Source organism: Lipotes vexillifer, unplaced genomic scaffold (genome assembly GCF_000442215.2).
Source record: "Lipotes vexillifer unplaced genomic scaffold, Lipotes_vexillifer_v1.1 scaffold412, whole genome shotgun sequence".
Lineage (NCBI taxonomy): Eukaryota > Metazoa > Chordata > Mammalia > Artiodactyla > Lipotidae > Lipotes > Lipotes vexillifer.
Window position 1 is genome coordinate 1,083,471 of NW_006798464.1, and position 14,795 is coordinate 1,098,265.

The 14,795-nt window shown below is 39.9% G+C and overlaps 1 protein-coding gene across 1 annotated transcript in view; it reads right to left on the bottom strand.

Moving 5' to 3' along the window:
• AP3S2 (adaptor related protein complex 3 subunit sigma 2) overlaps positions 1-14,795 on the bottom strand; it is a 57,261-nt gene that overhangs the window by 25,715 nt on the left and 16,751 nt on the right. The window contains exon 4 of the mRNA XM_007470528.1: positions 4,551-4,622. Within this exon, the coding sequence (XP_007470590.1) occupies positions 4,551-4,622 (72 nt within the window). The remainder of the gene's footprint in view (positions 1-4,550; positions 4,623-14,795) is intronic.

Sequence of the window (14,795 nt, forward strand, 5' to 3'; positions counted from 1 at the left end):
AGGGAAAGAAGCACAGGTTTTAGTGACTGACTGGCTGTTGGGGGAAAGGAAGAAGGAGGAAAGGTTTTGCGTGTACATGACACAGAATACTGGTAGCACCACGGAAAAGGGAAGCTAAGGGAAGAAACAATTTTCAGGAGACATGTGCTGAATCTGGCTACGGATAAGAAGTGGCAAGAAGAAACAAGATACTAGAATGAAATGAGGAAGAAATGTCTTCGAGCAGTTGGGAAAAATAAGACTCAGGCCACACATCAGGACTAGAAATACCAATTTACAAACTACCTAAGTGGATAATAGTTTAAGTATGAGAAACAGATGAGATCTAAGATAGACGCAGGACAGGGAAAAGAGTGAAGTGAGGGATGACTGACATCATAATTTACTGGTAGACGGTGGGAAGAGAATAAGAGAACCAGGAGGGTTCTATGTGACAGAAACAAAGGTAGGAAAAGGATTAAGGCAGTGCTTCATGGAATGATCAACGGCATCAAATACTGCAGAAACACTAAAGAAGGTGAAGATTGGCAAATAGAATTAGGAAATAATCAGTGAATTTGGGGTAGAAGTGAAAACCAGGCTATAGGCTCCAGAAAAGGAAAAGACGAAGTAGAAATGCAAGACTGGGTATAAATCACTCACACATGAGGAGGTTTACCTTAAATGAAATGGAAATGAAACGACAGTTAAAAGGAGCACTAGAAGCATGGGGAGAGCTGTATTCTGTAAGAGATTGGGACAATCTGGCGAAATTTGTAGTTACAGGAGAAGGAGCAAATAAAGACACCTCGGAGACGAGTTGAAGAACCGAGATTATGCTGCATATTAGGGAGAGATAGGAAGAGGACTTAGTTCTAGAAATGGAATGGAATAAACCTTCCTTTAAGACAAGAAGAAAGAGTGAGTGAAGAGGTGAAGAGAGCAGCAGTAATAAAAAGAGGACATTGACAAAAAATAATTTAGAAGCTGAGAAAGAAATCTCAAGATTAGAAAAAAATTGCCAGGGCATCAGGAATTGAGTCATTTCTGGACCTTACACAGGCCTGCTACTCCAGCCACAACTGCTTAGGGGAATGGGGCAGCTATCCATGACAACCCAACGCAGAGTGTAACCGCCTGATGGGAATTCCTGACTTAAGGTGGAGACTAATTAAGAAGGACTGCGTTCAAGGTGACATTCCTCCTGTCTTATGACAGGTCCTTTGCCTATATGAGTAAAAGACCATTTTCTACTATCAATAGAAGATATGCCTGAATTAGCAACTGCTCTACATGAGGGCAAAGGTAAGCTTGAAATCCCACTGAAAGAAAGTCCCCTGTTGGAAGACACCTTTAGACATTCTACAGGCAAGTACAGTGAGATTTAGTCCTTGCATCATCACTTTTCAAAAGCCTTAGGAGATATGGACAGCAATTTCCTGATGTCATAGAGCAACTAAAAATAAACAGTTTTATAAACTGTAAAAGAAATGTGCAGCAGCAGCAAAAAACTTCATAGAACTCATTTGAAGATAAGACATATGAGAAAGAACAATATTTTTATGGCCTTTTATTTCCTTTAAAAGCCACGTGCAATAAAATAGTTGGGACTGGAATTACTTTACTGCTTTAGCAGGTATCCTCACAAATATTTAAAGAACAATATTAGAATGATAAGGCAAAAAATCATGATTACCCCAAGAGATGGAGAAAAAGCTTTTGATACATTTTAACACCGTTTCATGACTAAAAACTCTTCGTGACTAGAAAGAGAAGAAACTTCCTTTAACTTGATAAAGAATATTTACCCAAAAATTTGCTATACTTCAAATACCATATATACAGCACATACTGACAAGATGAAGACTTCGCTTTGAAATTATGAACAAAATGAGATGCCCACTATCACCACTTCTATTCAGCATTACACTGGAGTTCCTAGTCAGTAGAGTAAAGCAAGAAACAGAAAGAAAGCTACAGGATTGAAAAGAAATGGGCAAAATGTTTACAGATAAAATATCAGAATTAGTAAGTGTTTAACACAATCTCTGAATTCAACATCAACTTGCAGAAATAAAGTGATGGATATATTATATAGCAACAATAAACAAAAAATGAATATTTAAAACATCATTACATAAAAAAACAGGTATCTAGGAATAAATTTAATAAAAGATATGTAAAACCTCTATGGGAAAAATTGGAAAAGTTCACTGAGAAACCTCAAAGAAGACCTGAAGAAATGGCTATACCATAACATGGATAAAACTTGATATTGAAAAGTGTAAATTCTCCTGAAATGTTTTATAGATTCAATGCAATTCCAATAAAAACCCCACAGGTGTGTGTGTGTGTGCATGTGCGCATGTGTAACTTACAAATTCACCCTAAATTGCACACTAAAATGCAAAGGACCAAGCTCAACTTCCCATAGGACCCGCAGCTGCCTCCTCCAGGTGTATCATCCTATAGGCCCCCAAGTTTTCAGGTGTTAGGCATCTGGCATTCTGAGACAACTTCTAGAGACAGCTGGCACCCAAATACAGACTACCTAGTATCCAGGCAGTTTGTGTATCTCCTCACTGGTAAGTCTGTTCCTGCAGTTGTCTGATAAATACAGAGGGCAGGGCTTCCCAGGTGGTGCAGTGGTTGGGAGTCTGCCTGCCAATGCAGGGGACATGGGTTCGAGCCCTGGTCCGGGAGGATCCCACGTGCCACAGAGCAACTAAGCCCATGCGCCACAACTACTGAAGCCCGTGTGCCCGGAGCCCGTACTCCTCAACGGGAGAGGCCACCGTGATGAGAGGCCTGCACACTGCAACGAAGAGTAGCCCCTGCTCACCTCAACTGGAGAAAGACCACGTGCAGCAATGAACACCCGATGCAGCCAAAAATTAAAAAAAATTTTAAATAAAAAAGAATATAGAGTTTCTTTAAAAAGAAAAAAGAAAGGGCATTGGGAGAAGGGGGCGGGAAGCCACTCTACCAGAGACAGGCCCTGACACACCTTGCCATGGGGACAATGGGAGGATGGGAAACCTGTGCCTCCTCTTCTCTTGCTTGGGAATTCCCAAGCAAAGCCTATCCCTTAATCCATGAGCTGAGACTGGCTTGGTAAGCAACAGGTGGCATCCCCAAAGGAATCCACTTTGAAACCAGGTGTTAACCCCAAGGTTAACACCTTGTATTTCACAATTAAAAAAAAATTGTTTTAAAATAATAATAAGGCCTATAGAAAGCATTCCTCTGTTCCCTCCATATTCTCAAGTCTCTTTAAGTCTTAACATTTTTTCCCCACTAGTACAGAAGGAAACTAGAGCTATGGCTCTCCTTGACAGAAATTACCAGATAGCAGCACCTTTAACAACTGACAAGCCTAAAACCACTCTAATTGCCTGCAAAGAGGAGGTTGAGAGATCTCTGAAGTTTCTAAAGTCCTTTCATATGAAAAGGGAGAGTGACCACCTCAAAAGTATCAGTCAGTCCTGGAAGCCTTGTGAGGCTATCAGGGAGCCCCAAGTCAAGTATCTATAAAAGGAATGGGGTTCTGTGACTCTCTTGCACCAAAGCTGCTCAGGGAGCCACACAGCCAAGCCACATGTTGAGAGAGAAAACTGTACTCCATTCCAACACCCCTTGCATTAGCCCAGAAAATGCTATCTGAGAACCCTGGGAGAGTTAACTGAGACTGAAGATCCTACTGGAAAATGAAAGTGCTCTAGATGGCAATGATGGATCTAAAAATAACCTATCTCGTCATGATGAAAACAGATTAATAAAGGATCACGGCATAGCAATGGGTAGTAGTCTCCTAAACATCATTATCTCCCTTTAAGGGCCATGGATCATTGTGACAATAATCAGTGGAAGAAAAACCAGGACCAAGCAAACCTAAGATGCACCAACCTCCACCAATGAACAGCACTGGGTACAGCATGTGCCCAGCTGGATAAAATAAATGTGGCAGCTCCTATCCCCTTGCTGGCTATCTCCCATATTTAATTTGGCACATGAGGACATAAGCCATGTCACAGTTATGGTAGCAACACAAAACTGAGAAGGTGTACTTCGGACCACTTCAGTTCTGCCTGGCAGGCTTCCCTACAGAGTATCACCTGACCTCAAACTATGTTACTGATGTCTTAGTCACTATATTACTCTTTAGGAAAAGGGTACATTTTACTAACTAAGTTCAAAACCATGATGTGTTTATTTCAAAGCTTCACTGTCACTGGACTATGCCTGAGAAACTCATTTCAAAATCAATACAAATCTATTTATCTCACCATTGGCCTGGTAGCCATCATTGCCCTAAACCAAGAAGTCCGTCTGTGAAAACACGAACCATAATATAGGCCCAGTAATTATCCTGTGTGTGTTAAAACTGGTAACACATCTCAGCAAAATACTCCCAAAACTATTAAACTTATGTTATTAAGTTTAATAACTTAGGTTCTAGGACTATCCCTAGAGTAAAAAAACCAAAAGAAAGAACATGAAGGTGTACAGATGGCTAGAGATGTCCAAAGTTCTTAGTTTCCTAGTAACCCTGGTTTGGGAGAGAAGGTTACCTTATCCATATGGAAGATCAAATCCAATTCACAAACATTTTCAAAACACTTATCCAGAGTCTCCACAAAAACCTAGGAAACAAGGAGAAATAGATACACAAGTCACATCTTCATAAATGTCACATCTGAAAATAAAGGGGGCAGTCAAGATACTATTTACCTTATGATAAATCTCAAACCCCCGCCCCCCCCAAAAAAAACCCCACCGCAAACCTCCCAGCACTAGCTGATCACCCTACTTATCCCAATTTGAAGGGGACAATTGAGGACAGGACAATCTTGTTTTCAGTATAGCAACACAACCAGCAGACACATGAGGCTTTCTTCCCCCCTTTATAAGATGCCAGCTGATATAAAAGAATAAAGAAGTAACAGCTACTTATCATACTATGTCCTTTCCCCAAGCCTCCATGAATACATGTAAAAACATTTTTCATTATCATGGTGTTAACATAGCTCTGTTCTGCTAATTTCAATGAACATTAACTTCAAAACACTTTTCCATGAATCAACTTAACATGCTTACAATTTTAATTTACTTTAAATATAACATTTAAACAGAAAAGTGTTTAAAGGGTAAACACTTTATAATTTATATATTATAAAATACTTTATAATTAAGCCATAAGGGTATAGCTTAATGAATTTTCAGAATGAGCATATCATGTAACAACCATCCAAATATTGAAATGGAGCACTACCAGTTCCCTAGAAGCCCCCTTCATGCCCCCTCAGACTGTATCCTCTCCAAAGGTAACCACCATCCTGACTCCTACCATCACAGTTTAGTTTTGCCTGTCCTTGAATTTACATAGAAGGCGTCATACATCATGTACTCTTTTCGTTTGGCTTCTTTCACTCAACAATGTTTGTGAATTCTTCCATGTTGTTGCATGTCATAAAATCTTGTACATATTCACTGCTGTATAGTATTTCATTCTTAAATTTATTTATCTATTCTCCTATAGACATTTGAGTTTTTTGTTTTTGACTCGGTACAAATTGATATAAATGGAAACTATACTTCCAACCACTCTGGAAAACTATTTGACATTATTTACTAATACTCTGTGATCCAGCAATTCTACTCCTAGGTACATACTCAAAAGAAATGCATACAAATATATGCCAAAAAACACATATAATAATTTCATAATAGCATTATTTATAACCCTATACATTTTTAACAATGACTGAATATCCACTAAGGATAACATACATAAATATGGGTTTTCAGTCACTGTGCTGGGCAGTGAGCCCTTAGAATCCGGCAACTCAAGTCCTTCAGTTTGAGGAAATTTCATCAAATAATTTTGTTGAGAATTTCCTCCCTTCCATATTCCTCATCTTTCTTTTTTTGGAGCTGTTTATATTGGGGTATTAGACCTCCCATTTTCTTATCTTTTGTCTCATTTTCTTCGCATGTTTTTAATTTTTAAGAGATCATTCTGCTCTGTGTTTCCTGTTTATGAGCCGGTTTTTGTTTGTCTTCCTTTATTTCTCTGTGGCTTAGAGATAGGGGGCTGTTTGCTTTATTGTTAAAATGAGTTGAATTTTACTGTTGGTTTTAGTCTCCATTTTCCATGTCAGAGCCTTTCCTCAGATGTCTGATTATCCTTGTTTTTTATTCATAAGAATTAAAGGCTGATTGGAAGCTCTGTAATAATGGCTATTTGCTGGGAATCCTACCCTCCACCACCGCCCTGGGCTTTTAAATTTCATTTTCCTTAGATTGGTCAGATTTCCCAGAGGAATTTTACAATCTCCTGCCTAAAGAGTAAAAGACTAGCTGTCAGAAATCTGGGAGCTGAGTGGCAGGAAAAGGGTTGGAAAGTTAGTATACAATGTTCACAAGGCATATGTTCACTTAATCCCCCTGACTTGTACCATCTAGACTATGTCTAGAATCAGAGAAAGGACTTAGGGATCTAACTGGTTCTCAGCTTTCCTTGACCACTCCACACCCACACCACAGTGAGACTCTGTACAGCTAGCTTTGTGCCTTTTGAGGGTTCCACGGTGTGTAGCAGGTTGGCTGTCAAGCTTTCTCTACTGCTGGCCTGGGGTGTGACCTCCTTGGACCAGCCAAGTCAATACCAGGCATTCATACTCTTCCCTTCTTTCAAACAATTCCTTGCTACTGTCTTCTCTCCTGCTCTCTCTGTCCTTGTGGGTATGTATGTTCTTTTAAAATTCATGTTCTATAGTTTTTGTTTGTTTGTTTGTTTTTTGTGTGGTATGTGGGCCTCTCACTGTTGTGGCCTCTCCCGTTACGGAGCACAGGCTCCGGACGCGCAGGCTCAGAGGCCATGGCTCACGGGCCCAGCCGCTCCATGGCATGTGGGATCTTCCCAAACCGGGCACGAACCCGTGTCCCCTGCATCGGCAGGTGGACTCTCAACCACTGCGCCACCAGGGAAGCCCCATGTTCTATAGTTTTAAAGGAAGAAAATGAACTTAGAAGTGTGGGAGCTCCCAAGAGGACTTTTTAAAACATGAAACCGACAAAGTCTAAAATTCTTACAGAAAATAAAACGTGAAAGAATACCAAGAACATCTGGACAAACAATGATAATAAGAAATGACTGGTCTTACTAGGTATCAAAATTCATTGTAAAGCTTTGGTAATTAAAGGAGTGTAATACTAAGACAGAAATAAAAGTATGGATCAGTGGGACAGAATATAAAATACTGAAACATATACATGTTTATAAGAAAACCATTTTTTTTTCTGGATGGGATAAATCATTTTCATTACTATCAAAGGCATAAACACGAGTTGGAAATTTGTTAAAAGGTCAAAGTTCATTAAAAAAAACCTACTGTAAATTAAGGTAATGTAGATTAAAATGATGTAGATTAAAATGCATCATCTGTCTCTTAAATAAAGTAATACTTCCCATAAAAAGCAAAGGTGGGCTTTTGCCTTATTGCTGAATAACGCTGGTTCTAGAATCCTGTGCAAGTCTGAACAAAAATGCATTCTCTGAAAATTGTTTTCCACTTATTGTGAATGTAGATCAAGTTCAAAGACAAGGCATGATTAAAAACTGCCATTGTCTTAAATTCTACAGGCTATGAATTTCAGATAAGTTTCACCAAAAAGTCAGTTGACAAAAGCAGTGAAGCACAGGGACACAGCACAGACACTTTGGGTTTTGAAGTTTGAGAAAATTGAAGTAGAAAGTTGATTTTGTGCGGAATACTTTTACATGCTCTAGGAAGACCCAGAATCATGACAGCTGTAGCAGTCTGTGAAAAAGTCACTATAGCCTGCTATCACCAAGTTGCCTCCATATCTGTAGCTCCCATACCAGGTGCCAGCATTCATGTAGCCTCCAATGGTTGGCACCACCAAATCCTCTTCCTCTCCCTCTATTGCAGATGTCCCCTCCTCTGCCCTGCCCTAGTAGGTCTGGGGGTAGAGGCACTTCATTTTGCATGGAGCCTCCCATGCCAAGAAAATACAATTTTTGTTAAAGATGGGAAAATTGATGGGAAAAAGATGACCTAGACAATAAATAGTGTCAGGACAAATGGCTATCCTTTGGGGTAAAAAATATTGTACCTGGGCTTCCCTGGTGGTGCAGTGGTTGAAAGCCCACCTGCCGATGCAGGGGACACAGGTTCGTGCCCCAGTCGGGGAAGGTCCCACATGCCGCGGAGCGGCTGGGCCCATGAGCCATGGCCACTGAGTCTGCGCATCCGGAGCCTGTGCTCCGCAACGGGAGAGGCCACAACAGTGAGAGGCCCGTGTACCGCAAAAAAAATATATATATATATTGTACCTATCTCAATACAGATATATAAATACCTTAAAGATATTGAGCTAAACGTAAAAAAACAAAAAACAAAAACAAAAACAAAAACTAACAAAGCAATGGCAGATCCATTTTATGCCATCTGGGTCTCTCTTGGAAATGATTTAGTCATTCTGTGGGATGCTTCTGGTTAGCTGACACTGTTCAAAGCAGCAAGTGGAGATGCTGCCTAGCTCCAGGACACATGAGGAGAAGCAGCCCATATTTCTCAGCAGCACTGTGCCAAGGGGCTGTTTTCATTAAAAAGGGTTAATGAAATTAAGATTGGTGTATTAGGGGCTTCCCTCGTGGCGCAGTGGTTGAGAGTCCGCCTGCCGATGCAGGGGACACGGGTTCATGCCCCGGTCTGGGAAGATCTCACATGCCGCAGAGCGGCTGGGCCCATGAGCCATGGCCGCTGAGCCTGTGCGTCCGGAGCCTGTGCTCCACAACGGGAGAGGCCACAGCAGTGAGAGGCCCCCGAAAAAAAAAAAAAAAAAAAGATTGGTGTATTAGTCTGCTTGGGCTGCCACAACAAAATACCACATGGTAGTAACCAAGTCTGTGTGGCTTAAACAACAGACATTTTCTCACAGTGTTGGAGGTTAGAAGTCCTAGATCAAGGTTTGGCAGGAGCAGTTTCTCTTCCTGGCTTGCAGACAGCTGCCTTTTCCCTGTGTCCTTGAATGGCCTCTCCTTGGTTTGTGCATGTGGAAAGAAAGAGATCTCTGGTGTCTCTTCCTCTTCATAATTATAAGAACACCAGCTGCATGAGATCAGAACCCCACCCTTAGGCCTAGTTTAACTTACTTCCTTAAATGCCCCATCTCCAAATACAGTCACATTGGGGGTTAAAGGCTTCAACATACAAATTTTGGGGGGACACAATTTAGTCCATAACAATTCGGTTCTCAGTAGGCTAGTGATCCAGAATAACACGGAATAGCTCCAGAAAAGACATCCCCAGATAGAGATCAAAATGAACAGTAAGATGTATCTGTTTCTCCTAAAGCTTTCTCAAAACATCATTATTCAAGATCATAATCAAGGTCAAGAGAAAGGAAACAAAAGTCACATAATGTAGGAAAAACCGCAGGAGCCAGAACATAATAAGCAAACAGCATGCTAATGCACAAAGGGACTGAAACGAAGGTGCTACAGACTCAGATGGCAAAATAATATGACATGAATCTAAAACTAAATTAAGAAACAAATCTGGGGAATAAAATGACAAAGAATATTCTTCTCACAAAGGAAAAGAGCAACTAAATTCATCTGCAAATGGTGAGAACAGACACAAATACAAAGAATGAAAGTCACCAAGAGGCAAAAGTCATTCAACAACTAAGTCTCATAAAAGGCATCACCTTAGTAGAAGCAAGGAATAGAAAAGGTCTTGATCCTACAAGGTTGGAAAGGGCAGACAAATTACAAGAAAAGGAAATGGTGTAAAAACAAAAACAAGAAGAAACAGCTGCAGCTACTGGAGATTCTGTTCTCAATGTTGCTGCCCTGTTGCCATCAAGAACACACGTAACTCCTCAGGTAGCTACAGAGGCTCAAAGGGCAGCCCCACAAGCTAAACCTTTGGCAGAGATCAGAATAGCCACATTTAGCTATTATAACACAGCAGCTGTGACTCCAGTGAAGTTCGCTGAACAGAAATAAAAAGGAAAACACTGGATATAGTTCAGCTGATGAAGAAAGTTACAAGACTCTGAAGCAACAGGAAATAGTATGTGGAAATCTAGATGCTCAGTATGAAAAGATCATAAACTCATACACAAAGAGGAGTAGGATTGGGTCTCACTCTTCAACGCGAGGAATGGATACAGGTTGAAAAAGATCACACATTTATAGTATGGGAGGGACTTCCCTGGTAGTCCAGTGGTTAAGACTCCACGCTTCCACTGTAGTGGGCATGGGTTAGATACCTGGTTGGGGAACTAAGATCCCACATGCTACAAGGCGCGGCCAAAAAAAAAAAAAAGTATGGGACTTACAGAGTTCTTGTTCTGAAGTCAAGTCCTTGTGCACCAAACAGCTAGCATTCTAATTTGCATGGATGTCATGCTGACTTTAGTATATTGAAAAATGATTTTTACCACAAAAAAGAAATGATAATTGTGTGACATGATAAAAGATGTTAGCTTGATATGGTGGTAATCATTTTGCAATATATAAGTATATCAAGTTAATACACTATACATCTTAACTTTACAAATGTTACGTGTTATACATCAATTATACCTTGATAAAGCTGGGAGAAAAAAGAAAAACATCATTTTTTATAACTATTAAATCAATGATACTGGTGTTAGTGTTGTAATCAGGTTAAATCTACTTCTATCAAACTTGATAGGAGGGGACTTCCCTAGTGATGCAGTGGTTAAGAATCCACCTGCCAATGCCGGGGACATGGGTTTGATCCCTGGTCCGGGAAGATCCCACATGCCATGGAGCAACTAAGCCCTTGCACCACAGCTACTGAGCCTGCGCTCTAGCGCCTGCGCACCACAACTACTGAGCCTGCGCACCACAACTACTGAAGCCCGCATGCCCTAGAGCACACATGTCACAACTACTGAGCCCACATGCCACAACTACCAAGACTGCGTGCTTCAACTACTGAATCCTGCACACCTAGAGCCCGTGCTCCGCGACGAGAAGCACGCGCACAGCAACAAAGAGTAGTCCCTGCTCACCACAACTAGAGAAAGCCCACGCGCAGCAACGAAGACCCAGTGCAGCCAAAAATAAATAAAATTTTAAAAAACAAACTTGATAGGACAATATTTTTTAGCTCATGAATTCTACTTTTCATATATATAAAAGCTGCAGATGGGACAAAATCTCACACACAGATTTTTTTGCATCCACTGTCTTGTGTACTTCTGTTAACTTTTTACAGTTATTTTCATCTCTTGAAACATGAAAGAAATGTTATGTAGATTTCTTTAGACAATCTGGCCAATGTGCTACATAATCAAGCACAAATAAGCTGGGGGGTGATAATAATAAAAATGGTTTTCTCAAAAGAAAAAAAAAAAGCAATGGCAATACTGGAGAATTTTTTTTTTTTTTTTTTTGTGGTACGCGGGCCTCTCACTGTTGTGGCCTCTCCCGTTGCGGAGCACAGGCTCTGGACGTGCAGGCTCAGTGGCCATGGCTCACGGGCCCAGCCGCTCTGTGGCATGTGGGATGTTCCCGGACCGGGGCACGAACCCGTGTCCCCTGCATCGGCAGGCGGACTCCCAACTACTGCGCCACCAGGGAAGCCCAGGGAGAATATTTTTATATACCTTCAAGCTACAAGAAGAAAGACAAGCAAACCTAACTACATAAAGTTAAAAGACAAATGGACTAGGAGAAAATATCTGCAATAAATATAATAGAAAAGGATTAGTATCCATAAAGTTAGGAAAAAAACAAACGCTTACAAATGAATAAAACAAATGAGCCGGACTTCCCTGGTGGCGCAGTGGTTAAGAATCTGCCTGCCAATGCAGGGGATACTGGTTTGAGCCTTGATCCGGGAAGATCCCACATGCCATGGAACAACTGAGCCCACGCGCTACAACTGAAGATCCCACATGCTGCGGAGTAACTAAGCCCGTGCGCCACAACTACTGAGCCTGCGCGTCACAATTACTGAGCCCACATGCCAAGAGCCCATGCTCCACAACAAGAGAAGCCACCGCAATGAGAAGCCCGCACACCACAACGAAGAGTAGCCCCTGCTCGCCACAACTAGAGAAAGGCTGCGCGCAGCAACAAAGACCCAATGCAGCCAGAAAATTTTTTTAAAAATAAATAAATAAAGACTTAAAAAAACAAAAACAAATGAGCCATCAGAAAAGTGGACAAATGCTATGGTCAGACATTTTCAAATACAAAATGACTGGTAAACAGTAAAAGATATGTGGCCTCACTAGTATTCAAGAATGCTAGGGAAAACAAATTTCTATTTTTTCACCCATAAGATGGCAAACATTTGAAAATATCCTTAATATTTAAAGCTGGTAAGGTTATGGGGAAATAGGACTTTGGGGAGAGGTAATTAGGCACTATCTAACAATTTAAAAAGCACACATCTTTAATTAAAGCAGCAATTCCAATTTTAGGAATCTATCCTAAAGAAACTAACACACGTGCATACAGATGCATGTGCAAGGATATCATTGCACAATAATTTGCAATAGGAAGAAACTGGGAGAAACCTGAATGCCCACAGGTAGGGTACTGAATAAAAGATTATAAATAAAAGACTATGATATATTAATATTGTGGAAAATCATGCATCACTAAAAAGCATATATGAAGTGGAAAAAGCGCCAAGACTTCTAAGTGATTAAAAAAGCAAGCTGCAGAACTATGTATGTAGTGAGATTACTTTTTACTTAAAAATTAAATAATGTATGTGACGTGTGTGTGTGTGTGTGTGTGTGTGTGTGTGTGTGTGTGTACATGCATTAAAAGGCTTAATAGTGGCTACCTCTAGAAAGGGGAGTGGTATATGAGAGGGGAATGAATGCTAAGGGGGAGGACTTCTCCATTATACTTAATATATTTAATGACCTATGTGGGAAAAGAATCTAAAGAGTAGATAATATGTATATGTATAACTGATTCACTTTGCTGTACAGCAGAAACTAACACAACATTGTAAATCAACTATACTCCAATAAAAATTAATAATAAAAAAAAGGAATGGAATACTGATACATGCTACAACAATAGATGGATATTGAAACTATTATGCTAAAGAAGCCAGTCTTCTGTGGTCCTTCTGTGGTCCAGAAGGACCACATATTATACAAATCTATTTTTATGAAATGTCCATAATAGGCAAAACTATAGATACAGGAAGTAAATTAATGGTTGCCTAGGGCTGGAGTTAGGAGGCAGTTGGAGGGAAATGGGAAGTGACTATAATGAGTAAGAGGTTTCTTTTGGGGGTGATGAAAATGTTCTAAAATTGGTTGTGATGATGGCTATACAACTCTGTGAATATACTAAAATCCACTCAATTACACACTTCAAATGGATAAACTGTATGGTATGTGAATTATATCCCAATAAAACTGTTTTTTAAAAAAAAACTTACTTTTTTTAATAAAAAGAATATATTCAGGTACTATTTGTATAATTTAAAAAACCCAAAACAATGTACTTGAAATTCTAAAAAGAGGCCTACATTTATAAAGAAATTTAAGTTAAATGAGAAGTAGCAAAACAATGGGAGACTGAATAATTTGAAGAAACTGGAATATGATACAGAGAAAAAGAAACTCAGTTCCATATCTCAGAATATACTGAAATAAATCTTGTGTTAAAAAGATTTAAATAATCTTTGTGCTAAAAACTTATTAAAACATTTTTTAATTGAAAACAAATGATTTGGAATTTTGTCCCAATTGGAAGATAAAGTTATGACTAGTGAAGAAGTAGAGGAGATAAACATAAAGTGGATAGTTTCAACTATGCTTAAGTGCAAATAATGAAGAGCGTAAAGTAAGAATTAGAGGGACGGCTGTATAATGGTAAAGAAATATTTGTGAATACAATGATGACTAAAAGCTTAATATCCTGGGCTTCCCTGGTGGCACAGTGGTTGGGAGTCCACCTGCCGATGCCGGAGACATGGGTTCGTGCCCCGGTCCGGGAGTATTCCACATGCCGTGGAGCGGCTGGGCCTGTGGGCCATGGCCACTGGGCCTGCGCGTCTGGAGCCTGTGCTCCGCAACAGGAGAGGCCACAACAGTGAAACGCCTGCGTACCGCAAAAAAAAAAAAAAAAGCTTAATATCCTAAAACTCCAGAATAAACCATGGGATATTAGGACCTTTTTTGAAAAACAAAACAAAACAAAACTGTAATGTAAGATTTGAAAGAAGGAATGAATAAATGCAAGGAAATGCTACTTTAAATTCACTTCTAATTAAAATCCAACAGGGACTTTTGGGACCTTTACAAATTATTCAAAAATGTATAAGGATGAATAAATGGTTATAACTATTGGAGAATATTCTGAAAAAGAACTGCACCCAAGGGGAATAACCGGTCTTACTGGGATATGAACCTATATTAACAACAAGTAAAACAGTGCAAAATTAACACAGAAAGAGAAACATAACTCAGTGGAACAAAGTGAAAAGTAAACACTAAATAGTGAGTGATTACTGTGTACTAGGCACACACGGGTGTACTCTGGGGATACCTCAGTCAGCAAGTCACATTCTTGTCTGGGTTATGTTCTGGGTGTGGGAAGAATGAGGCAGATAAACAAGATCTTTTCCATTGTCACACATGCTCTGAAGGAAGTAAATAGGATGATGTGATGGGGGTTACTTCAAACAGAGTGTCAAGAAAGTCTCTCTGAGGATTAACATTTGAGCTGAGTCATGAATGAAGAAGCCAGTCTTTTTTTTTTTTTTTTTTTTTTT